Source organism: Haemaphysalis longicornis, unplaced genomic scaffold (genome assembly GCF_048455015.1).
Source record: "Haemaphysalis longicornis isolate Haplotype H1 unplaced genomic scaffold, Haemaphysalis longicornis Haplotype H1 scaffold_10, whole genome shotgun sequence".
Classification (NCBI taxonomy): domain Eukaryota; kingdom Metazoa; phylum Arthropoda; class Arachnida; order Ixodida; family Ixodidae; genus Haemaphysalis; species Haemaphysalis longicornis.
In genome coordinates, this window is record NW_027526204.1 from 133,632,915 (window position 1) to 133,657,892 (window position 24,978).

The following is a 24,978-nucleotide window of genomic DNA, read 5'->3' on the forward strand; positions in this document are numbered from 1 at the left end:
CAGCGATTTTTTGTGTCCGCAGTTAAAAATACCAAGAAATTGCCCAGAGCGCGCACGTGAGCGCGGGCTTCGCGGCGACCGCCTGGCAGTTAAGAAAACCACGAAAATGGCTAGCGCTCGTGTATGCGTGCCTCACAGGACCCCCCAGCGTCCCCGGAGCACGTTTGTCAAGCCAAGCATTACCAGTGAAAGAGATTGGCCAAGGTTGCGGCGACCGTGTATACCTTCAAGTCTTACGCGTTAGTGTGCGCTTCCTCTATTTTGCTTTGTTGTAGCTGCTGTTCTCAACCCTGCCGGGGACTTTCCGTGTGTCCACTTCAGGCTGTGAAAGCGCCAAGTCTAAGTCGTTCCCTATTTCTCGACGTCGCTTTTAACGGTGTGTATGCGGTTGCGCTCTGATTCTTCGAACGCCGTGGTGTTTTATATGCGTGAAAATTATTTCTACGCAGACTCGACGAACAGACACGACTGTCCATCTGTAACGCTTGAGTACCACATTTTTCGCTGGGCGCATTAAAAGCGCAAATAATGAGAGGCCGTGGAGCGTTCATAGTTTCATACATGGCAGCTTATATATCACCTGAAGAATGTCTTCTCGCAATGCAGCGACGTCAAGCAGTGAAGCCGACTTCAAAATTGCTCGGTGTACAGCGCTGGAGCGGGATAAATAAAAAAGAAACCACGTACCAAGCTGTGGCAGGGTCGGAGAGGTGCGTATAGTTTGAGCAAATCGCCAAGGAGCGAAGACCCCGGCGGAGTTTAGAAGAAATCCAAACAGCGGCATCCAAACAACCTAAATTCCGCATAGAACGATTTTTTTAAATAACGATAGTCATCCTACTCAAATATGCAAACACACATTGCGGATGGAAGTATACCCAACCTTATTTGCTTGTTAAAAGAAGAGACAGCCGGTTTTTGTGGAAACAGTGTCGTCTAGCTTATATGAAAGCCAGGGTTTTATATACTGAGGTGAGGAATTTTAAATAAACAGGCGGAAGTAATTGTAATTTTGCACTGAAATTTCTGAAGTCTGAAATGTGGCGACACGTAGTATTTTTTGTTCTACGCGCAGTTAAAAGTATGTTGCTGCAAGGCTCATCGTCAGGGTAGTCTGCATTACTTTTGGCGGGACACGTACAGTTGGTAGATATAAAAATTCCGATTTCAAAAGTTCTAGGACGCTGCGAGCAAAACTATTTCGGGTTGAGTTCCTTTAAGTGACGCCCTTTCATTTGGGGCAGAGAAAATGTACTCGACAAAAATCGGTTGTCCGTTTCTTTTAAGTGAAGTGTCGGAGGGAAAACTTCTCCTAAGCCAGTGGCGACAAAAGTGCGCCTTTCACCGATGCCGTCGGCGGTCTATGCAAGGCGTGTATGAGAACAACTGGTTCCAGCGCTTTGGGCAACATGTGTAACCGTATGCTGCTGGGCAAACGGTGGCTATTTATGTATATATATATACACGCGCGCCAAGTAAACATTCCTTATAGCGCAATGCTGAATGTCGATCATTGTGTAATTAGTGTTTTCCGTGGTTCAAAACGCACTGTGAGGACTATCCTCTTTTAATATAATGCCGTTTATAACGAAATTCGTCTGCCTTCCCGCTTGCTTTATATATATATATATATATATATATATATATATATATATAGTTCAGCAACAAGGTCGACACACATGAGTTAAAATAACGCAGTTTACTGCTAACGTTTCGGCAGGTAGACTTGCCTTCATCAAGTAGACAAGTCCACCGGGCGAAACGTAAGTAGTAAACTGCGTTGTTATTGTGGCAGCTGGTTAGTCGTACTGACTCCATTTGCGGAAACACACCTAGTACGTTTGAGGGCGCGCATGCATTATAACAAATTCCGGAAATAATTTTTCGGGCCGCGAGGAATTTCTTCACGCCCCGACTTACATCTGCTGCATCTGCTCGAGCTCGTCGGGACACGGCCGGCGCTTCTTCTTCCAGTCGAAAAAAAAAAAAGTCCGCGCACGTGATGGTGGTTTCGGTGCACTGATGCGAACTTCGTCGTGGAGCAGCGCTTCTTTCCAACAGTACGGCGCGGCACAGGTGCAGTGTATACGCGCTGCGCGACTCCTCGTACATCGCCGCAGCGCCAGTTCGGACACACACGCGCACATCGCGAACACCTACACACTGTCTCTTTCCTTGTGCGTTCAGAGCGCCGAGAAGTCGACCGGCAGCGTCGGCGTATCTGCCGCTTCCGTGCGCCAGCACTGCCTGGCGTCTTCTCGTCTCGCTAAGACAAAGGGAACCTCCGATGCAGTGCGCGCCAAGTGCAAAGGAATTCCTCCCTTGGTTTTGTTGTTTCCCGTTCTCGAATCGGAGTCTTGGCATGGCGGCGCAGTCGTAGTGCAGTCGGAGTGCTCCCTGCATCACTGGCATTGCTTACTATTCGTAGGGTGCTTTCGATACGACTCTGTAGGGTAGTATGAGGTTGATGGGCCATGTACTTCTTTCCCGAAGTCATCAGCTGTGCACTTGAGCGTCGAAAGACCTTGTCCCGATCCGTAACGGAACAAACGTCGTACGGTCCCTGCCTTCCCTTCCACCGCCCCGTTCTTCTTTTCAATCCATCAATTCTGACTTGAAGTTCTCCGACTTTCGTTTTCTCCCTTTGTGTGCGCCTTTTGGCAGAGGTGGCCCGTTTATTCAGTTTATTCAGTTTGTTCGCGCGGCAGGTGGCCTCATTTGAAGGCTCTTGCGTGCGCGTGCCCGGCGGGCTGTGTGTCGCGTGAGCCCGTATACGACGAGGCTCGCGTCGCCAAGGAGGGTGTTTTTTTCGTCGATAATTGGCGCGCTCGTCGGGCCGTTGGCAAAGCCGGGGAACTGACTTTTTTTATTGTTTCTGAAATCCTGCAGTAGCTCAAGTAAGTGTCGCCTGGTTGCATTACCCCCTTTTGACGGGCAGCTTTTTTGTGACGTTGTTCTACCGTGAAGGCCCTCTCGTTCGACGTAACTTGGTTGTGAAAGAGTCGAGCGAACTTGGCATATGTCTCTGGAGTCTCTCAGGTGCTTCGGGACCGAAAGAAAAGTGATTCAAACGTAAAACAAAAATGAAACACGGCCAAAGGGAAGCAGGAGTCGTAAGCGTAACAGAGCGACCGAGGCAGACTGCTCGGGTCCAAGCCATTGTCTTTAACTCGGAGACGTGTTTCTTGCTCGTAGATCTTTGCCCGCTCACCCTTCAGACGTCGGTGTTCTCCTGTCGTCCTCTTCTCTATCGGTGAAAAGAAGAGGACAAGAACTAAAGTCTCGTCGTTGAATTCAAGCCAAAAAACAACTTTTTTTTCCTACTCGCGCGTCTTGCCAGACGTCAGATCAGTCGATTCCTCCGCGGACTTAGTAGCTGCATTGGTTTCTTTATCAGCGCTCTCAAAGTATAGGCACAGTGGTGGTGTGTGTATGTGTCTTCGCGCCGGTTTTTCTGACAAATAGGCACTCTTCGAAGGAATCCTTTGTGTGTTGGGGTGGCCCGGGAACGAATTTTCGAGTACAGAGGAACTGTTCTTGAAGGAAGAGAAAAGGTTTGTCTTTGGAGCACTCCGTGCTCTATTTTTCTGCCTTTGTCGCGCCACATCGAAGCAGTGAAGCACATTGCGCGGGGACATTTTAGATTTTCGCCGAGCATCTCGGGAACTATCGTCGCGTTCAGTGTTCGCTCACTTAGCTTGCGCACTTCGAGAGAGTCGTTGAATTGTGGAGTTTTCACATTTGTCAACGTATATAAGTGCTTTCGACCGTATCTTAGAGATGCTTTCGAAGTTGTGCTTCACAAAGTGCAAATAATGAGTCTCTAAAGGCTGCCATTTTAAGAAACGCTTTGGAGATCCGATCAAGTTTCGCTTTTTCTTCGTTTTAAACTGTTTTTTTTTAATCGTGTAATCTATGCTGAAACTTCAAAGTCAGCGTAATGAATTGCCTGCCACTTTGGCTAGTTATTACCGTAGTTTTGGCAAGAAAGGGGGAGGTAGTTATTCTAGAATGCGGATTCACACGAGTGCCATGGAATGCAACAGTTGTGCGAATTCCCGTTATATAATAACTAATTTTTCCCTTGCCAACCAGTGGCTCTCAGTGGGGCGGGGGTTGGAAGGGGGGATTAAGTGCTTGTGCTTATTGGCTCTGCGGGAAGAAAACAGGATAGATACCACGCATTCCGTTGTAATGTGATAGCAGCAATCGAAATTTACGTGAAGGAAATGTATGTCTACCTCTGCGAAGTCCTGAGGTTTCAAAGCAGTACGGCGAAGTAAACGTCAAGGCTGTAGAGGGGAATGCTTGGGGAGAAAAAATTGATTGGAAAATGTAGCGTATTACAGCCAGCACCTGTTACGAAAAAAAAATATTATTTTAACCTGCCGTTAATATCAGCGCTTAAACGAAATGAACAACGCCGATGCACTGGCCTATATTTCGTTAAGACACACTTCGTATAATATTACCGCAATCAATCAATCAATCAATCAATCAATCAATCAATCAATCAATCAATCAATCAATCAATCAATCAATCAAAAAATGAATGAATCAATCAAAGGTAGTACGGAGGGTTTAACAATGACACACAAAAAGTAAACTATATAAACGTGGAAATGACTAAAATAAGATTAATAATCCAGTGAAGAACAAGGAGCAACTACCACCGGTTACGAACTAAGGTTAGCTTACTTATGCCTGCTTTGTACGGTAACTTTAAAATTAGGACCACAGTCTATACGGTATAAATTCACCACTTTTTATGGCCAGGTTAAGCGAGTTAAGAGAGAATTATAATGAAGCGATTTCGTTTTAGCGAGGTTTTTCTTTACATGCAAACTGTGTGTGGACAAGCGAAGAGCCATCGGCCAGACGAAAGTGTCTGCAAAACACTGTGACGTCATCGCGTGAGTTTGCGGGGTTTTTTTTGTCCGCTACCGGCGTTTACAAACCAGTGAAAGCCCTACTAAACTTTCGATAAATAGTGAAGTGAAATATTACCCGCGTTTCAACTACGCAGCTCAGCCGTGAAAAACACGTTTTCAAATTCCCTTCTGTGTCTCATTCAAAACCGAAATCGGCATGTTTTGATCCAACTCCGCGGCTTAATGTCGCCTAAAATGAAGGAAAAAAAAAAAAGCTTCGCTTGGGTGAGTGGGAACACGCGGTAAACATCTTTTGTCCGCCAACGCCTCAAACAGGAAACCCTTCCATCAAAGGCACCACGTTTATTCCTTTCTATACTGGAATAAAAGCATTGGTCTTTGAGCGATAGAAATAAAATTAAAAAAAGAAAAAAAAATGGTGTTGGGACGACCGCGCAATGTGCTTTGTCTGCTTGGTGGGCGCGATTGAAGATGTAAAAATGGTGAACTTCAAATTTGGCGGCACGAGTTTTGACGTAACCGCGGCGCAGGCAGCCGTGTCCCATCCCCGCATCGTCGTCTGGTTTCTACCTCCGGCGAGGCCGCGTGAGGCCCCCCGAGCGCCACGATGCCGTACCAACGCCGACGAAGCTCCATCTGCGATTTGGAAGCCGTAGAGGCTGTCTGCTCAGCTGTGGTGAGCCCTTCCGCGCTAATACAAGCGAAAAAAAAAAAAAAAGCAGAAAGGAAGGTAGGCAGGAAAGGTGGAAAAGTGCAAAATGGGGATCAAAATTAGCTCTCTCGCGCTAATAGTGTATAAAAGCGGGAAGGAAGGTATCGACAGAAATGATAGAGACAAAAAAAAAAAGAAGAAAAATTGAACCATAGCGAGTGAAAAGGTGTGTATTGCAGCGGCTCAAATTCGCTCTCATATGATCTTTTTTTTTTTTACGTTTAGGCCGCACACGTGCGCATTACTTACTCGAATCATGTTTCTGGTGCACTTCCTGCTCACTTTTTTTATATATTTGGTCGGCGTTTAATCTTTTTCTGCCGCGGTGAGCATGCGCATATTCAGTTCAAGTGATCAAGTATTAGAAAGGAAAACGTTATTAGTGTACTAGTGTGATGTATTATTGGTTAGGCTTACGTTTATTCGGCCTCAGAGTCGGCTCCCGCCGTTTCCTTTAACACCCGCTTGGCCGCATTTTCCCCCCTTTTCTGTAAATACCGCTATTAACATTTTTCTTCGTGACCTGCATTCCGAACAGGACATTTCTTTGGAGAAATCTGATGGTTTTAACTCCCAGCCGGAACCCGCCCATCAAAACGTCGATATGTCTTGGTGCTCGTAGCAGAATTTTTAGATTTAAAAAAAATCGCGATGCGGCTCATGTCGAAACTGCGGGGAGGAAACGCAGATATTATGCAGTAAAGTTTAGTTGTAACGTATTCATAGGAAATAAAAAAAAATATAAGCATTATTTGATATAAACAGTGCAGGATTAAGCAATCATAAGGTGAGTGGCGCCGCGAGTAGTTCAAAGATTTTAATGAGGATAAAATGAGATAATTATAACTAAAATTTACTCAGTCATGTATCTTGTTGTAATGCACTGCAGAATCTATACCTTCCTCGCGTGCGGCCATTTTTTTTTGTTTCTATAATACTCGAGAGGAATGTTAAAAAATGTGCTTTGCGGAAAGGCCATTTTTAGTACTTCCTGATTCTTTTTACTTTGCAACGGGCATGGCTTTCCAAAGCAGTGCATCACGTACTTATTTACACCTACAGCTCAGCATAATATCTCCGGTCTGCCATTCGGCTTGAATAGTGAAATGTTACCTGTTTATCCGCGTATCAAAGTCAGGCCTACTATGGTCCCTCAAAGTGAACGATCAAACACGCACTTTTATAGCTGATTAACCATTTATGCATATTGCGTATATTGCTACTAAGAGCTTCTCTTTTGTATCCGGTACTACTTGGGATTAGTCTGACTTAAACGTTTAGAAATTCGATTGTCCTCACAACCCAATAAAAATAAAATCGAGGAAATCGAATAGTTATTAGGTGGGCAGTGTCTTCCGCTCAATGCCCATACGAGTATGCGTAGTAGATTTTAAGCGCAGATAACAATCTCCCCCAGCGTAGTTAGGACGCCTGATTTCACGTTCGCTGATTTCGTTGTAAGGATTCTTTATAAGCCCGAATACTCATCGTAGCGTAAAGTCGATCGAACCTCCTCTTTGAGGCTGCGTTTTGTAACCTTGCTGAGCTCACGCGCACCCAAAGCAGGTCGCAGACTCGAATTGTCCTGACTCTGCAGCCAGACTACGCAAGTCTAACGGTTAAAAAGAGAGAGAATCGAGGGTACACTTCCCCCCCGATTCGAGGCAGTAGTGGCTGCGTGCTTGCTTGCACGGCTGCGCGGTCAGCGCAGCTGCCGTGTTTCCTCTCGGCAGCTGCGCCAAGTGCTCGGAAGGACCGGCGCCGCATCGGCTGCGCGAACGCTCGAATAAAATAAAAAAAAAGAAAGCAAGTACGCGCATTAACGTACGGTAGGAAGAACGGTTTGGCATGTACGGTGCTTTGTTGCAGCAGTCAACTGAATGGGCAAAAGCGGCAGCAGCAGTGGCAGTGGCATCCGTCAGCAGCTTCGAGCTCGATTGTCGCGTGGCTTTTTTTTTTAATTTTTTTTTCTGCTCTTGTGAATTGACTTGTTGATTTTCGCGTCAATCGTAATGATGTCAAAGGAGGCGCTTGTTAGAACTTAGTCTCTTGGGATTGGCCCCACAATACTGATGGATATCAGCTTGTAAATGCAGCATCCACGCGCTAAACGGGACTGCCTTGTTGGTGGTGAGTTGAGTCAGAAGGGGTCGCGGCTGCTCACGCGGGAATACTGAGAATTTATGGGGTACCCATGCCCTAAACTGGCTAATTAAAATTGAGATAAACAAGTCTAGCGTTTATTAGTTTGCATTTTCGCCATGGACGGTGGCTTAACAGAGAGATAAGCAACGAAAAAATGTGCAAGTTTGTATATATTAAATACAATTCAAAGGTTTTGCTTAAACGTCACAGAAGGGAAAACTCTTGCCTTTATTTTTTATTTTTTAGTATCAAATTTGGCGGGTTTTACGCGCCCAAGCTACACTTGGGCAATAACGTGCACCTTAGGTGGAGTGCCGCGAAATAATTTAGATTATCCGGGAATCCCAAACATCCGCCGAAACATCGACGTGCGAGCGATTTCGCTTTTGCGAACGACGATAACCGCTGGCATCCCAACCACTGACATATTCAGTCGATTCCACCCCTCCATTCCTAGGTCGAAGCATCTGGGTTGCTGCCGTCCCCATCCTCTGTGCCTCTGGTTACCCCCAAAACGAGACAACACCAGCTCGATAAGAAGGCCTTGTGACCGACTGCTACCGCGTTATCCCGGCCTAGCGTCTGGCATGGCAGGCCTCACTTCGATCCCCATATTCCGACGCTGTGTTTTCCCCCTCAAGCCTCGGTTTTTACATCAACCGACGGGCCTCCTAATATCGACACGGTCGATGGTAGGGCTTTCTTTTGTCTAACCGGTGTTTATCCTTGTCTTCACTCGTCCGTGACACACAAGCAGTGGAGAGGCAGTTATAGATGTGGTCTATATTCACGCCCGTGGTTGTCGCTTGTCCGTGTACAGCTCACGCTAGGTAGTCTGTATTCGTGCGAGGGGGTACAAGCAAGCGGCGAGGCGTCGCCGTTTCCCGCGCTCTCTTCGATGGAAAGGGAAACATGTCCACGTGAGGGACGGGTGGTGGATGAAGTCGTCTTATTATTCATGCCGGGGAAACGTCGAGGGACGAAGGACGGCATGCAACGCGCGCGTCACAGTGCGTGCCTCGTGTGCGGCGGATTTGCGGTGGCGTCTTTTCCTGTCCGGATGAACGATGCTTCCCCGCCTGGCATGTCTACCGGAGGCCGGGGCCTGTCGAGTCGGAGTCCAGTTCTCACCGACGTTGCACGCAATCGCTTCGAGGAAGTGTGGTCGGGTTGGCTCTCGCGTGTAACGCGATTGTGGTATGTTCTTCTGCCAGTCTCTGCATTGAAACACATACGTACGAATATACGTACGAACGAACATACGTACGTACATACATACATACATGCATACATGCATACATACATACATACATACATACATACATACATACATACATACATACATACATACATACATACATACATACATACATACATACACACATGCATGCATACATACATACATACATGCATGCATGCATACATGCATACATACATACATACATACATACATACATACATACATACATACATACATACATACATACATACATACATACATACATACATACATGCATGCATGCATGCATGCATGCATGTATACATACAGCGAATCAGAATAGGAAATGAGGAGCTCATTGAAAATAACACAGAAATAAGAGTTGGCAGTCAAGAAAACCTCGGAAAGCAAAGGGGAGGCTTTGGTAGGTCATTGAAACAGATAAAGAATTTGGAAAGAAAGAAAGTGGAGAAAAAATGCCCTCCCGGTGGGATCCGAACCCACGCATGGTGGGATCCGAAATCGCACCAGACCGGTATTCTGGAGGTCGTGGAATTCTTTATCTGTTTCAATGACCTACGAAATCATCCCCTTTGCTTTCCTAGGTTTTCTTGACTGCCAACTCTTCTACGTACGTACATACATGCATACATGCATACATACATACATACTTACATACATACATACATACATGCATGCATGCTTACATGCATGCTTACATGTATACATACATACATACATGTACGTGCGTGCGTATGGAAAGGTAGATGCTTCTCTATAAGTATATACAGATATGTTCTCTATACGTTCTAGAGGTACGTATCTCCATACTTACGTGCATAGAGATACGCACGGATCTCTCCGCTTGATAGTTTTTTTGCATAGCTGCTAGCGTACGCTACACTAACGGCAGCGGGTACCCGGACCCGACTGGGAAGTTGCGCATTCGTTCCGCGGGATGGTCGCCCATGCCTCGCCGAGCCCGCGCATTCGTTCCCCTGGGGGGCGACCTCCTCGCCCTCCCGCTCGTGCATGCGCAATCGGGTCCCGGCAACCCGCCGCCGTAGCGTTAGCGTACGCTAGCCGCTATTCTAAAGCGCAGGGATACGTTCGTAGACGCTAGATACAGAGAGAGAGAGCGACGGGGAGCCAACCGCTCGTGGCGCGAGAGATGCATGCCCGCGAGGCAAAATTGCATCTGACCTGCCTCATCTTATTGGATGTCGTCTTGCGAGTTTTTCTCCGTTCTCCGTTGTGCCAGGTTTAGGGTATATTTTGCTGTTGCTGATTGTGACTTACGTTGCGTAAGCCGTGCACGAGGTACGTTGCGCCTGCCGACAGAGGATATATCAGGTTCGTCACTGACGCGGGTGATAGGTCGCTAGAAAATGAGGTGCACGCTGTTGCAAGACTTTCGCCCCTGGAAGAATTGGTTTCTGCATTCCAGGAACGTGCAGCACATTGGTTCCCGCCTCCATTTCCGCGAGGAACGTGCTGTAAAGGGTCTGCGTGTCAGTTTACGCCCTCGGTACAAATCCATACCTGCAGTGAATGGGTGGGTGGTGTGGGCGTATTTAGCATCAGTCCTATTCCGACAGCGGGTTACAAAAGCGGGGATGCTATCAGTTCCTTCTTTGGACGAGGCGAGCGACGTCATCATGTCTTTCAGTGCGAAGGGTCCGTTTCGTTTTACGTAACAGCGGTTGTAATGGCATCCGGCAAATGAATCGGTGCAGGCTGTACGTCCAGCATAGAGAATTACGTTTCTCTGTTATTATTTTTAGTGTGTTTTCCCGCGCCGTGGTCGCGGCAATCCTGGTTGATCAGAGCCGTGCACTATACGGGCTGCCCATAGGTGGATAAGCTCTCATGAAGTCTTGCAGTGAGCAGCTGATACGGTGCCGATTTTTAAAACGTCCGCCAGTGTAGTTGACGGTCGTATCCTTAGCGTCCTAAATGCTTAGGAACATTTAATTTGTGTTTTCGAAGTATTTGTAGCCCTGTAATTTTAGCTGTATATTGTACGTTGTTGGTATCTTCGGTGTTACATCTCTCTCTCTCTCTCTCTCTCTCTCTCTCTCTCTCTCTCTCTCTCTCTCTCTCTCTCTCTCTCTCTCTCTCTCTCTCTCTCTCTCTCTCTCTCTATCTCTCTCTCTCTCTCTCTCTTTCTCTCTCTCTCTTTCTCTCTTTCTCTCTCTCTCTCTCTCTCTCTCTCTCTCTCTCTCTCTCTCTCTCTCTCTCTCTCTCTCTCTCTCTCTCTCTCTCTCTCTCTCTCTCTCTCTCTCTCTCTCTCTCTCTCTCTCTCTTAACCCGCCGCGGTGGCTCAGTGGCTATGGCGTCGTACTACTGAGCACAAGGACGCGGGTTCGATTTCCGGCCGCGGCGGCCGCTTTTCTGATGGAGGCGGAAAGCAAAAACGCACATGTGTGCGAGATTTAGGCGCACGTTAAAGATCCCGAGGTGGTCAAAATTAATCCGGAGCGCCTCATCGCCTGCGTTGCGTCGGCGCGTTAAACCCTACAATAAATAAATAAATAAATAAATAAATAAATAAATCCCTTTTTTGTAAGAGGAACGTTATGCTCAAGCGTATAAGTCGTTTGTAGGCGCTTTTCACAAACCTGGTTGTTTATTCTTACGCGAATAACTTTGAACGCCCTGACACTACATATGCGCCAACTTCATTCTGTGCTTAGCCTTTCTCTTCGTTGCCTGTTTTCTGCTATAAGCAGTGAGGCTTGATAAGAGCAGCTGTCAGCAACAGTTTGCTTGCGGCTACTTCAGAAGGCGGGTTGGCAATAAATACGTCGCGAGATGTACGGATGTCTAACGTAAATAGGAAATAGACCACACCAGCAGCAGAACGGGCGCCAAGAAGAGGCTTCTGAGGAAGGCCGAATATTTCTTTGGAGATTAGTCAGATTCGGCGGCGGAGAAAAAGGGAAAACGCAATTTGCTGCCGACAAATAGGAGTTATTGCAAGTCTGTTGCGTTCGCTTCGATGCGACGTACTGCTTATGCCAAGTTTGTAAACGTTGCGGCAGTTCCGACAACGTTTTAAACACTGACGTCGTCTGATTTATGGGCCTAGGAAATCACGCAAAACGGCGCTTTCTTTTTTTGTACGTATATAACTGACGATATGCCTCCTCTCTCAATAGCGTGAACGCGGCATTAGATCATCGTGATAGGGAGGACTCGTTCCGTCATATTGGTAAAACAGCCTTACTGTTGGCATAGTCCAGTGTTTGACGGAATACCGCCTGGTCGGTAAATGATTATTAACAAAGATGAAACGTAGATTGCTGACCATGTCAAAAAAGCCGTTTGACGTTTTATTGCTCCTAAAGGTGCCTTGTTCACAATCTGTGTGAAGAAGATAGTGAATAAGGTGCCCGTAGGGGTACCGAAACGTCAAACTGCTTTTTTGACTTGGTGAGCGACCTACGTTTCACCGTTGTAATAATGCTTTTTTGTTCAAACAGATTGTGAACAAGGTACCTTTAGGAACACCAACACATCAAACGGCTTTTTTGACTTCGTCAGCGATCTACGTTTCGTCGTTGTAATAAAGCCTTACCGTTGTATTCAAGATGTAATGGTACGCATATATAACACAACAAACCGTCGTTATAACGAACTCCTTGGGAAAGGAAACTGACTTCGTTATAATCGATAATTCGTTAAAAGCGGGAATAATATTTCTCAACGCACCGACGGCACTTAGAACCATATAACTTCTCTCAGAAGCGATTTAGCTATAACGAATGCTTACAGTGTATGTTAGGAGAGGCAGGGAGGGAGATCGTTTAAGGGCGCTTTCTATTCAACTTCCGGCTCCCGCGCTTCGTCGTCGCATGCCGAGCGGAAACGATGTTCCCGCGCCCAGCGGCTTTATCGTAAGCTGCCCGAAAGAAGTCTTGCATGCGGACTACGCAGCTGCGTGCACTTCCCATCCAAAGATATGCACGAACCGCATGCTCTCGTTCTCCTCTTCCTATCCCGCCAATATTTGTTGCCGGGCCTGGCGCTGATCCAATTACTAAGCGCAGGAAAAGCGGGACAAAATGGGAGGCTGGGAAGGGGGGGCATATATAACAAGCAAACCGGTTAGCGTTTGAAGCAAACTACCGCGCTCCTGTACGTCAGGGGAATTTATATCATCCTCTTTTTGTGTTCGTGTGGGGGGCGCAGGCGTGACGGAGATACAACACCCGTAGACATATCTGGCGTGTTTCGTAAAGCCTCTAATATAGCAGCGCATATGGCCTTACCCACGATTTGCTCCCCGGGTTCCTTATATAAACCTCGCCGTGCGTGGAATTCGTGGCAGTTTGGCGCACCGTATTTTTTTTTGTTTCTCTGTTCATATATCCTCTACTTTCCCCAGTACCTTCACTTTGGGCGTGCATTGTCTTTTTTTCCACCTCGTTTGGGTTATTTATGTGAGCACGATTTGCTTCCCCACCGTGCCAAGAATAAAGAACATCGCTAGAGCGTGTTTACTATAAGGCGTTCCGTGGGAACTCATTTTTATGCAGGATTGCCTGCTTCGATGGATGGAGGATGTTTTGCAAGCGCGCCCTAAAGCAGTGTGCCAGCGGTGCGAACAAAATAAACAGTATAGCAATTTAACGGTCAACCATGGCTTATCCAGAACGACCGCGGCTTGTCTGATTACGGAGACCCGAGCATCGTGGAGTTTTTTTTTGGAGCTTGTTTTCGTAATAAGTTCCGAGAAGCAGATATTTGAGTTTCTCCGAATGAGTGTAGTCTGTGATGAAAACAGAAATTGCGGGGTTGGGACGTTCGACTGACGGTCGCGAAGACCTAATAAGCTATATCAATACCCGTGTGCACGTTGGGTAGTGTCTACATAACGTTGGCAACGTTGATTGCGACAGAGGCTAACGCCGAAGTTCAGTGACATTATACGACCGCGATGTCGTCCATACGCCCGTACATAAGTGCGGGGTACTACGTAAGCAACGCATGCACTATACCTGGGACTTTGTCTGCTATCTATAAAACTGCATAGCGATGGGAAAGGTAGTATAAAACCGTTACAGTTAGTGTTTTTGGAAACGTTCCGGTTGCAAAACGACTCAATTTGTCAATCAACTCTTTTTTCTTGCCTTATCAAGGCAGTTTTAGGAGTCGTATCAAGAGTTCAAAATGATAGCCTCAGCCGGTGTTTTTGCTTTGTAGTATTCTAACACGCGCGCACGCACACACACGCACACACAAGCACACACACGCGCACACACGCACACACACACACACACACACACACACACACACACACACACACACACACACACACACACACACACACACACACGCACATACAGACACACATGCACACAAATATGCTATCCATGCCGAAGTCGACGGCTTTCTCATTTCATTTCATTTTTATTTCTTTAAGGATCCCACTGGGGGGTATTACATAAGGGGTGGATATACAAAAAAAAAACACATTTGAATGCATTAGTTTATGAACACAGGTGACTACTGACATTTGCTATGAAGTTTGATGGGCAGGTGGTTGAAACAATGGAGCAGGGAAGGTCATTCCAATCTTTGGCTTTTCGCTACGACAAGGCGATTTCGTGTCATTACGGCTGTCACCATGACGCACGTGCCGACGGACAACCCTTTTAAATTGCACTCGTTCATTTGCTGGAGCCCAGCTAAATATTAAAGTCTACGAGAAAGTACAGTGATTGGTCTTGCAGTAGTGCGACTTGTGCTGCGCTTTTTCAGCGCTTCAGTACCACATCTATAAAAGGGAAAACATTTCTCCTGCGCTTACGAAATTGCATTGCTTCGCATCCCGCTCGCATCATCCCCCATCTTCATCCCTACGCGTTTCCCCCTCGCGGCGTCATCTCCCGACAGAGACCGAGAAAATGGCCGGTGCGAGAAAGAATGTGAACTTTCTCAAACCAGAGAAAGTAATCTACGAGCCTTGCCGCCGACGCCGACCGGGGAAGTGGCCGTCTTCTCCGGTGAAGTCGGCCAAGCGGGCAAGAAAAATGATAAGCGTCGCGCACTCATTGCCCCACAACGACTTCTTCCCGCAGATCGCTTATTGTACACTCGTGCGTGCCTTGGCTCCTGCGATCGGCCGCAGCTCGCCACGTTCGCCGGAGATCGTTGCTCGCTTTGTCCGTAGTAAACGGCGAGACCTTGCGTATTAATTACGTCTCGTTCCACCCTTCGGTGATGTTCAGTGGGGAGCCGTAGTCTTTGGCGCTACGGTAACGGTGGAGACCGAGACGTTATTTTGTCGTCCGACATCAAGAGGTCGTTTCGAAAACTAGAAGCGTTCGTCTTTTCTTTTAGTGCCTCGTGCGATGAACTGCGGAATGTTCTGCCTGTCTTGTCTTGGCCGGATATCTTGTTCTGCCCTTACGGCTTTTTCGCAACTTCTGCCCGATCTGCTAACGGTCGCGTTTTAGAGGCGGGCTTTGTCTTGTACGCAATGTACTGTCGTTAATGATTATTAATTTGGACGAGGTTAGAAGAGAATATGTTTGATATTGGACGCTAGATGTAAGGCGGCGTTATCTGACGTTACGGTTAGTGCATCACTCGATATACCGTATTTGCACGATTTTAACGCGCACCTTCTTTCGCCAAAAGTGGCCTCAAAATTTGCGTGCGCGTTACAATCTGGCCCAAAGTCGGAACCAACCGTCAATGTTGCCCGCTTTAGTTTTAATGCCAGCAGGAGCTGGATAAGCAAGTTTATGAAGCACAATGAGTGTTTGCTTCCACACTTACGTGCTTCAAATGAAATGTCTTCTGCCAAGTACGTGGTGTTATTATGTGTTTTACATCTTCACGGTAGAATCGGCATCAAATTATTTTTCTCATTTTCATAAGTAAACTTACTTGCGCGTTACAGTTGGGGGCGCGTTAGACTAGTGAAAATGTGGTATATACATTGTCGTCTTGCCAGGACGGCTGTGTACTCCGCTACGTTATTCAGTGAAACAGGTGAACTCCACCATGGAGCCGCAGACTCGCCGTATTCATCCATGGGAGCTGGGAAGCTAGGGAAGCGGGAGATTTGAGCCCAGACGTGCCATTTATCCTGCCTGAGCCCAACGGCAGTACCAGTTTAGATCGTATGTTGCTCAGTGAGGCCTCGGAGTAAGTCTACTTTCAGAATATTGATATACAACCGTGGTAGCTTACGACCGACCGCACCTATTCGTACACTCAGAAGGGAATTCGTTCCTCCTAAGAAAAGTAGCGAAACGCGAAAGCTTTAGTCTGGCTCATGTGGGAGCTTAAAAACTGTTTTGATAACTATGCACGGCTAAATTAAAGGTATGCCCTGTTACGGCCGGCCAAACGCCGCCTCGCGCAGCGGTTGTCGACTTCGGTCTTCGCGTTAACGTCTTCGACTTAGCCCACAAACCCCCTGTGCTCAATGAGGACCCCTTAAGCTATTGCACATGAACGGGGGAAACGCTTTCGCTCTTTCTCTTGCGTCTGGAATGATTTTCAAAGCTATAGTTGTCGACAGCACGGAGCGGCACTGCGTGATTTGCTGGTCGCAGCAGAACTACCCGCCCTCCGTTTCTGCTTTTCTTTGTTTTTTTTTTCTATCTTTTTTTCTTTTTTTCTGAAGTGGCTAGGCTATGCGTTAATTGCTGCAACAGAAAGGAAGGGGCCAATAGCCGCTACGTGGCTGCAATGACGTCATCCGAGCGCTCAGAGAACGCGAAGACTTCGAAAGAAAGAATCTTTTGAGCAGGTTTCCAAGTTATCTGATGGGCATAGTGCAGTAGTTTTTGGCTGGGGTTTTTATGACCCCCTAACTTTAAAACTGGATGTGTTGGTTGACTACGTTCTGCAAGCATTTAGGAATTCGAAAAAAGTTTAAAAAAGTGTTGCAGGGTCCCTTTAAGTTTCTTCTTTCTTCGTCCTACTCGGCCCCAGTGTTCGCCCCGACACGAGACCGACCGAGGTTATCATCGACCACGCACCAAGGTCCGTAATAGAGCACAGAACAGTTTTTCCTCTTTCCTTTATACCATGTTCTTTTTTTTTTTTTTTTTTTTCCCAGCGAACTCCGATTGTGTAAGGACGAAGGACTTTACGGCTCCCAGCAGGAACATTACCTGCTTGGGAGCCAAGGGGGAAGAATGTTTAGTATCGGGGAAAAGTGGCCCATTAGACTTTCCTCTTTATTTTACACTTTATCGGCAGCGAGGAGGTCTTTTGTTATTACTGGCGCCTCGGCTTTGAGTCGCCGCTTCTTTCTCGGCAGTATCTCCCTCGTTTGTTCTCCCACCGTGGGCTGTTCGAGCGCTGCCCCAGTGCCCAAAAGACGGCAGATAAGGGAAAACGTATTACACTGTAACGTCGACGGAAGCTGTCGGATGGCTGCGTATTTTGCAATAAAACTCGGCTACAGTAACTCCGCTTTACAAGTACAGCAAAGGAAAGTTTCTTTGCAGTTTTTTTTTTTTTTTCGGGGGGGGGGGGGGGGGGGGCGTTTATGCTTTGTACGCCTTGGATGTAAGGTGCGCCGCAGTGGCGGGCTGCGGTGTAATTGGGAGCGGGTTAGCATTTCTAGCGTGCTTTTGAGTGTTGACTTTTTCATGACGCTGTATGCACACAGAAACTCAATAATTCGAAACCTTTACTGAAACTCGATAATTCAAAACGCTTGCTCGGAACGAGTAAGACATGTCATAGCGTATGCCCCTCCAAGGTGATCTCCAATGATCATCACTTCGGAAAAAAATGAAAGAAGGTCACATTTATAGTAACAACGATGGAGTAAACGCCGTTGCGGCAGCGAAGAAGAAGCAAATCGGCTGCAATCGTGGACTTCAACCTTCGTAATGGGAGTGAAGGTTGCGTACAGGTTCGCCACCTTCAGGTCTTACGCGTTATGAGCTTCCTTCATTTTTTTACCCGTGTTTCTTTAGATCAGGACAAAAAGTTTTGAAGGAAGTACAGCTTGGAGTTTTATTCCTCGAAGGCTGATGTTCATGGTAACATACGAAGGAGACTGGCTAGTTCACTTCGTAACAAAAGATGGAATGCGGAGAGCGGGAAGTCTCTCTTTTTTCTTTGTTCACAAGTGACAGTGTTTTCGTTACGGGTTGAACTTCCCCGCTTAAGGCAAAAAAGGCAATGGCGCGTGGGTCTCATGTGACTAGTTAACTTTAGCAAACTATACGAATGAATGCACTGAGAAGTGGCAGCGTTTCTACGCCGTTCCGATGAAAAACAAACGCACTGGGACTGCGTTCTGGTCAAGTTCAAATACGAGTAAGGCGTTCTGGCCCCAACAATAACAGAAGCAGCAGCGTTGAAATGCACGTGTTTTCTTCTTTTGTTACCCGCGCGTTCACCGTCTGGGCACTCGTCATATCGCGAGACAGCTGCGCGGGTAAACAAACAGAGGACGGCCGCTGCTTCGAGAGAAAGAAGCATCCTCGGCCAAGAAGGCAACTACGTGGGGTGCAAAATGTTCGCTGCTTTAATAATAATACTGAGAGACGGCGTTTCGCAAGAAGACCTTTATTCGGTCGCCGAGCCCGGGCCTTCGTCCGCAGTCGAAGCGAGGGGATGGTGGTGATGATCATTTACAGATGATAATGGCGATGGGTGCACGGATATATGACTAACTGGGAAAAACACCCCTTGGTGTCTCCACACTCCAAATGATGATGGCGATGATGCGTACGGGCATAATGTCCGGCAATAACTTCCCTATGCTCGCAATACTAATAAAAAACAATATACGGGGAGAAAAAGGAAAGGGTAGTAATAACGTTTATACGAGCTTCCCTCCTCGTGCGAACCCTTTCCTTGCTCATGTTGTAAAGTACAGAGTCTTAAAGCCCGCATAGTTGCAGGATATCACTGATTACGAAAGTTGCTGGCTGTGGCCATCGATGCAATGTTTGTTTTTCTCTGCTGTGAAGTTCGCTTGCTTGCTGATTTACGAGCCTGTTTTTGAATAAGCCGTGAGCGTAGCTCTCTTGCGCGGAGTAGGCCGGTAAACAAAAATTCCCCTGGCACTGAAGTCTGCTTCCGTGATTCGAAGGCCAATGCTTAGCGAAATATTTTTTCCACTTCTGCATCGTGTTTGCGTCCCTTTCTTCGCTTTTGGGGCGAATTACTGCGACAGTCAGACAGGTTTCAATTCCCGCAGCTTCCCCTAGTTAGATCTCTCCTCCGCGTTCACCCGTTCTACGTACGCGCCGCCACGTACACTTGCCACGAACACTCATGAGGCTACTTCTTGTACGGTTCTGGCGCGGCGCAGAGTTAGCTTTGTGGATATAGAGCACTTGCCTCCTGCGGCGGCCATTTTGTTACCATTCGTGCTGACGTCGACGACGACAACTACGGCCACGGCCTCTTTTCGCGTTTGATAAAACACCCGAAGCTTTCGTCTTAATAAGCAGAGTCCAGTATAGGGAGAGTTGGTAACCCATCATTGTTATTCCTCTTAGTACGAAAAATCCCGGGCCATCTACACTAACGTGAAACCTGGGGAGAGGCGAAGCAAGCAGTATGCAGGTGTGTTCTTGGCGCCTTGGCGTTTTTGTCCACGGAGATGAAACCGTTGGGGATAAAAGTATACAGCTTTGCTGTAAAGGTCTCGTGTCTTTCAAGCACGAAGCGAGGCGTAAACGAGTGTCCCGGTGTTTTAGTACCGTGATGGCGTGAGACGACGCTTACGACGACGACAGGAGACGCCAACAGCCCGAGCCCCTAAAACGCTTCGCCCCTAATATACAGCGAAACAACAAGGAATAAAGCTGAGGCACACAGAGCCAGTAAGTAGCGCATGCGCAGAGAGGAGGGAATGGAAGGGGTAGATACGCGGCTGTAGCTCGGTGGTGTCGCAACGCGTGCAAGCTGCTGCAGCAGCAGCCCCGCGCCAGTATCGCGCGCGTCTCCGCCGTCCAGTTCCTGTTACCATTAATCTGTGTCTGGGAAAACGTATGGCTGGCGCCGCCACTGTGGCACTGCTCCTACACAAGCTGTGTGTTCCTCTTTGCGCTTCGGTAACGGCGTAAAAGGCTGCGCTGGTTTCTCGCGTGTCAACTTCTCAAGCGCTTCAAGGCGCGGCGTTCTTCTTCGAGTTGCTCTGTTCCATTTCGGTCGCATTCCTAGCCGCTGGCGGGGCTGTAACTCTTTCTGCAAAACTTTTTCACCGCGATATTAATGGCGCCAGAATTCGGAAGGCCATGCAAAAGCGCTGTAATGCTTTTTTCATGTTTGGACGCCGCCCACGGAAGCAAACGGCTCAACCATTTCCGGTTTATCTCTCGGAATAAATGGTCATTACTCCTTCCTTGCAGCTTTCCTGCGGCCTTTAGCAAATTGTAAAATTTTCATAAATGGGTATGCAATTTTCCCTGTTCTCTTCCACGAGGTATACCGGAATATTGTTTTTTTTTTTTTTTTTTTTTCAGGCGCTCGAATTGTGGGTACTGTGGGATAAAGCATAAGCATTATTTGCAGCAGCTCTGCTATACACATGGGCCATATAAAATCGCCGTCATAATGTACGCGGACGCATTGGTGGGGAGGCATTTTCCAGTGGCATTATGGCGGTTTTATACGAAAATTTGAAAGCTTTAAGTCCCTTTAATAGCGGGGACCCCATTATTCTTGAAATGTGGTAAAGCGGACCCTCTTTAAAATCGGCTTCACCAGTATACACAAATGTATTGTTAAGAAGTCATGTTTCCTTGCGCAATGTACGCAGTCTAATATCGTAGGGTCCTTTTAATATTATTTTCTCGTGCAACTTAATTGCGGAACTGTGTCTGTTCCGGCGAAAATATTTTCGCGCAAGGTCGTCAAAGACTTTTTAACGAAACATAAGAGTTCTTCTTGCAATCGTTGGGACATTATGGCGGAAATCAACCACTAGAGAGAGCGGTCCAGTGACGCGAGCGAGAGAGCGGTCCAGTGACGCGAGCTAATGGGGGTCGACAGCGTACGAAGCGATGGCGATGTTAGTCCGCGAAAACCATGCCCACGACGCCTGATCCCAACAACGCCGCGCTTTGGGAATTTTTTTCTCGCGTGCAATGTTTAATGCTTCTCTTCACACGTCGTAGCTTGTATGTACAGTTCCTTGCGAAGTTGAACTGTGTACACTCTGTGTTCTAGCAATAAGCCGAATTTCATTATCGCTACATACATTTGTGTGCCGATTTCGTTCGTAATAAAGGTGTTTTCGTCATAGTAAGACCTATAATAAGTGAGACACCTAGCAGTAAATTAATGTTACCGCGACATTCTCCTCAAAGCAGAGAGAAACCGCCATTTTTTGTGTGTGTTTTACCTGCAGGCGTAAGCGGCCCGTCTGTGAAACCGGCATGACCGTGTCTCAAGCCTCCCGTATTTTCCACTTCATAGTTCGCTTGCGCAAAGGTTGATGCGCAGTGGAGGGCCGGAGGGTGCGACTAGGGTGTGCTACGGCCCGACGTTAGGCCTAGCGTCATGCTTTGAAGTCTACCGTCGTCAAGCAACTCGACGTATAATGAGTGTGAGGTTGCTGGCCGTGAGGCGCAATTTCATGAGAAAATGTTCAGCCTAACGTCACGCTTTGAATGTGTAACGTCGTCAACCGGTGCAGCTCGGTGTATGACGTTGCTTGGTATGTCGTAAGGCACAGAGTGATGTTTATTTGACGTTAGGGCTAACGTAACGCTTTAAGGTGTAACGTTGTCTGGCGGTAAGCGCTCGACGTATAATTAATGAGACCTTGCTCGGCGTATCGTAACGCACAACTTGAAGTTTTCCTAACGTTTGGTCTAACTTCATACTTTGAGGCGTACCGTCCTCAAGAAGTTTTCTCTTTTTGCAGCCTACTTTTTAACGAAACAGCGCTTTCGTCCCCGCATAATTCGAAGTCTAAAGCGCGACCTAGTCGCCTCGTCTGTTGCGACAAATTTATTGGAAGGTGGAAATCTCCAATCGCTAACTCATCAGCGGAAACGACGGTTAATCATTCGCTCAGTAATGAGGACCTCAAACGAGTGTTCAATCCCTTGCACAGGACACCGAAGAGTGAGAGAGGATGGCTTCGTTACCTGAAAGAAAGCGCTAATGTCTAGAAGGAAGAAGGAGGGTATGATGAAAGAGATGTCCTAGTTCATGATTACACCGTCTATGTAAAGCTCGTTCGCTGTACGAAACATTAGAAAGTTCAGCAACGGGAAAACCTGGAAGAGTTGGTGATGCATGTTGAACCACAGCGCAAGCGGAGAGACGCAGGATGATGGCAAGAGAACCCACGAATAATCTCGTGGGTCCTCTTGCTTTGTCCTGTGTCTTGTCGCTTGCGCTGTGGTTCAACATTAGAAAGTTCAGCACTCGAATGTCACATTCAGCTCCGGAACGTAACCTTAATTAAAGTTCTCGTCGAGGGAGTCGAATAAGTTTGAAGCGAGCACTCCTGTTAAAGAGAAACCTAAACGTATTTGTTTCGTCGCTGCTGTTTACATTGGCGGCAGCGAATGTTTTGCTTTCTTTTAAACGAGTGACCTCACTTGAAACTTACCCATACTTTTTGGGTGGAATTTAAACTTCGAAGTTACGTTCCCGAACTGAATGTGACATTCTAAATTTGGGTGGTGAGGGCCTGCATGCTTACAGCGGTGTTCGGTGGGCGTCCAACTTTCGTTTGCATTCCACATTGACTGCCTGGTTTTCTTATCTTTGCTGCGGTGCCACGGATTGCTGCCTGAACGCTGTTCGAGAGGCGGTCGCCTTTTTTTTTTTTTTTGGCGTGTCGCTCGAGTCCGTGATTGCGGTATTAAAACTCTTAAACCTGCTACGACAAAAAACGCAAAACGAACCGGGCTTTACTGGTGATTGTATACGCTGTCCGAACGCCGAGGGCGTTCAATATTTCAAAGCTTGAGCTGGCTCCAAAGGATATCGTGTCCTTGCATTCAGAGTTTTTTGTTTGTTTGTTTGTTTGTTTAGGGGCCACAGATTAGGGCCCACAGGGGCCACATTTTTGGGGCCACAGGGGCCACAGTCCCAGCTTCGGGGCTGGGACTGTTAGCGTCTCCTGTCGTCGTCGTCGCAGTCGTGGTCTCATGTAGTCACGGTACTAAAACACCGAGAAACTGGTTTACACCTCGCGCTAGAACGTAACGCGTACCCCCTCCCCGCTCCCCCCCCCCAAAAAAAAAAAAAAAAAAAAACACCGGAACACTCGTTTACGCCTCGCGCTGGGGCGACTCGTAACGCGTGCTAAAATATCACCGGGCTACTCGTTTACACCCCGCGCTATGGAGAGCTGCGGGCTTCAAAGGCAAGGTACTTTTACAGCAAAGCTGTATACCTCTACCCCCCAACGGTTTCATCTCCGTTGGCAAAAACGCAAAGGCGCCAAGAATTCACTTATCCACTGCATGCGTCGCCCCTCTACAGGTTTCACGTTAGTTGAGATGGCCCGGGATTTTTTAAGGCTTTGTAGTTTAGCTATCCTTCAGCAGTTTCTTTGGTTCGCTGTTGCCCCCACAGATATTCAGACCAGTGCAACACACTACGAGGAATTTAACGAATTGGTATGATTGTTCGCAGCAAATTTTTAAGGGTATACCGGACCTTTAAGTGTTCACAGAAAATTTGTCCGGATCACCTTCGCCGGCATCTTTCCTGTTCCCGTTGACGTCTGTCAAGAACAACAAAAACTTCCCCCTCCAAACCATGAGTATACCCACCTATCATAAGGCGAAGTAGTTAAGTGGTCCAAAGAAGCAGTTCACGGCCGACACTGCCATTCCTGGCTAAAAATGAAATATAGACGGAGGTGGAGAGGGAATTCTACTTCTTTTTTGTTCTAATTGGTGATGTCAGCGCGGAGTGGCATGATAATAATTGCATCTGCGCGGAGTGGCATGATAATAATTGCATCTTAAGGTTTGTCTGTTTATGTCTCTGTCCAAAACCCACTCAGGGGCCTGGCCAATGATGGTGCCAGCCGCCATCAATACTTCGTGACTCACAGCAGCTTACCGTCGATTCACTTCCGAACGTGAATACGGTATGGGTAGACTTCTTTCCTGCCGTAATCAACGACCGTTAGTTACAATTCCGGCTTCAAGAATGGTGATGCCGATTCGCACTTGTCTGTCAACATCGCTCCCGTCGATCTTCCTAACCACCTAGACCGTGAAAGTTCTTACTGCGCCACTCTCCACGCCCTACGAAGGCCAAAGTACCGGTATAACGTCCTATTACATACCCCCCCTCCCCCCACTAAGGCCTAGAGCCCCCCCTCTCTCTCTCTCTCTCTCTCTCTCTCTCTCTCTCTCTCTCTCTCTCTCTCTCTCTCTCTCTACTCACACACGTACCCACTCGGAAGATTGGCCATTCACCGCAGAATGTTTCCTTTTTTTCTTTTTTTATTCTTTTTTTCCTGGCCATGGCAAGACGATGCGCACCGGTATCAGGTGTAGACGTCCGTCTTCACAAAAAGTAATATTAAGAGGACAGGAAATTCGCTTACAATGTTCCTTCCTTTTCGGCGTTCAAACCTCGCGCGAGAAGATATATTCGTTACGGGTATTTTAGCTTTGAAATTACCTGCACCGTGATCTCCTATTCTCTTCTGCCGCAGAACTCCGCCCTGTCATCTCTATTGTTTCTTTTTTCTGTCTCTCTTCTTTCCCAGATAGATTTAGGCACGTAGTATCGGCGGCGTAGTGTTACAAAATTTCGTTTTTCATAATTTGGTAAGTTGCGTCGGTCAGGTGCTGCAAGAACTTTGGTGCTAATATCATCACCACCGACATCATCCCAACAAACGGTAGACCCAGAAGGTAGACCCACAACCTGGTAGACCCAAAATGTTAAAGTACAACGAAAAATACGACTCATACAGAGTTAATAAAACGGTTCCCTTACGAGCTAACTTGTACAATGCTGGCATGCTGCTATCCCCGCCAGTTTTATATGCCCTCGTAAAACATCACCCCGGGCGCCAATAGCCA

The 24,978-nt window shown here is 47.2% G+C and overlaps 1 protein-coding gene and 1 long non-coding RNA gene across 9 annotated transcripts in view; one reads left to right on the plus strand and one right to left on the minus strand.

Annotated features, from left to right (window-relative positions):
* Nucleotides 1–2,626, minus strand: part of LOC144159364 (uncharacterized) — a 149,421-nt gene extending 146,795 nt beyond the window's left edge. The window contains exon 1 of the long non-coding RNA XR_013320282.1: nucleotides 1,921–2,626. This is a non-coding gene — a long non-coding RNA (uncharacterized LOC144159364). The remainder of the gene's footprint in view (nucleotides 1–1,920) is intronic.
* Nucleotides 1–24,978, plus strand: part of LOC144159361 (adenosylhomocysteinase-like 1) — a 267,623-nt gene that overhangs the window by 166,968 nt on the left and 75,677 nt on the right. Inside the window, exons 1-2 of one of the 8 annotated variants that reach the window (XM_077690789.1) lie at nucleotides 3,398–3,554; nucleotides 5,423–5,568. The exons of the other annotated variants lie outside the window; for them this stretch is intronic. Coding sequence (XP_077546915.1) covers nucleotides 5,500–5,568 — 69 coding nt within the window. The 5' untranslated portion in view covers nucleotides 3,398–3,554; nucleotides 5,423–5,499. Of the gene's footprint in view, nucleotides 1–3,397; nucleotides 3,555–5,422; nucleotides 5,569–24,978 lie in introns of those variants that run through there. 8 annotated transcript variants of the gene reach the window in all.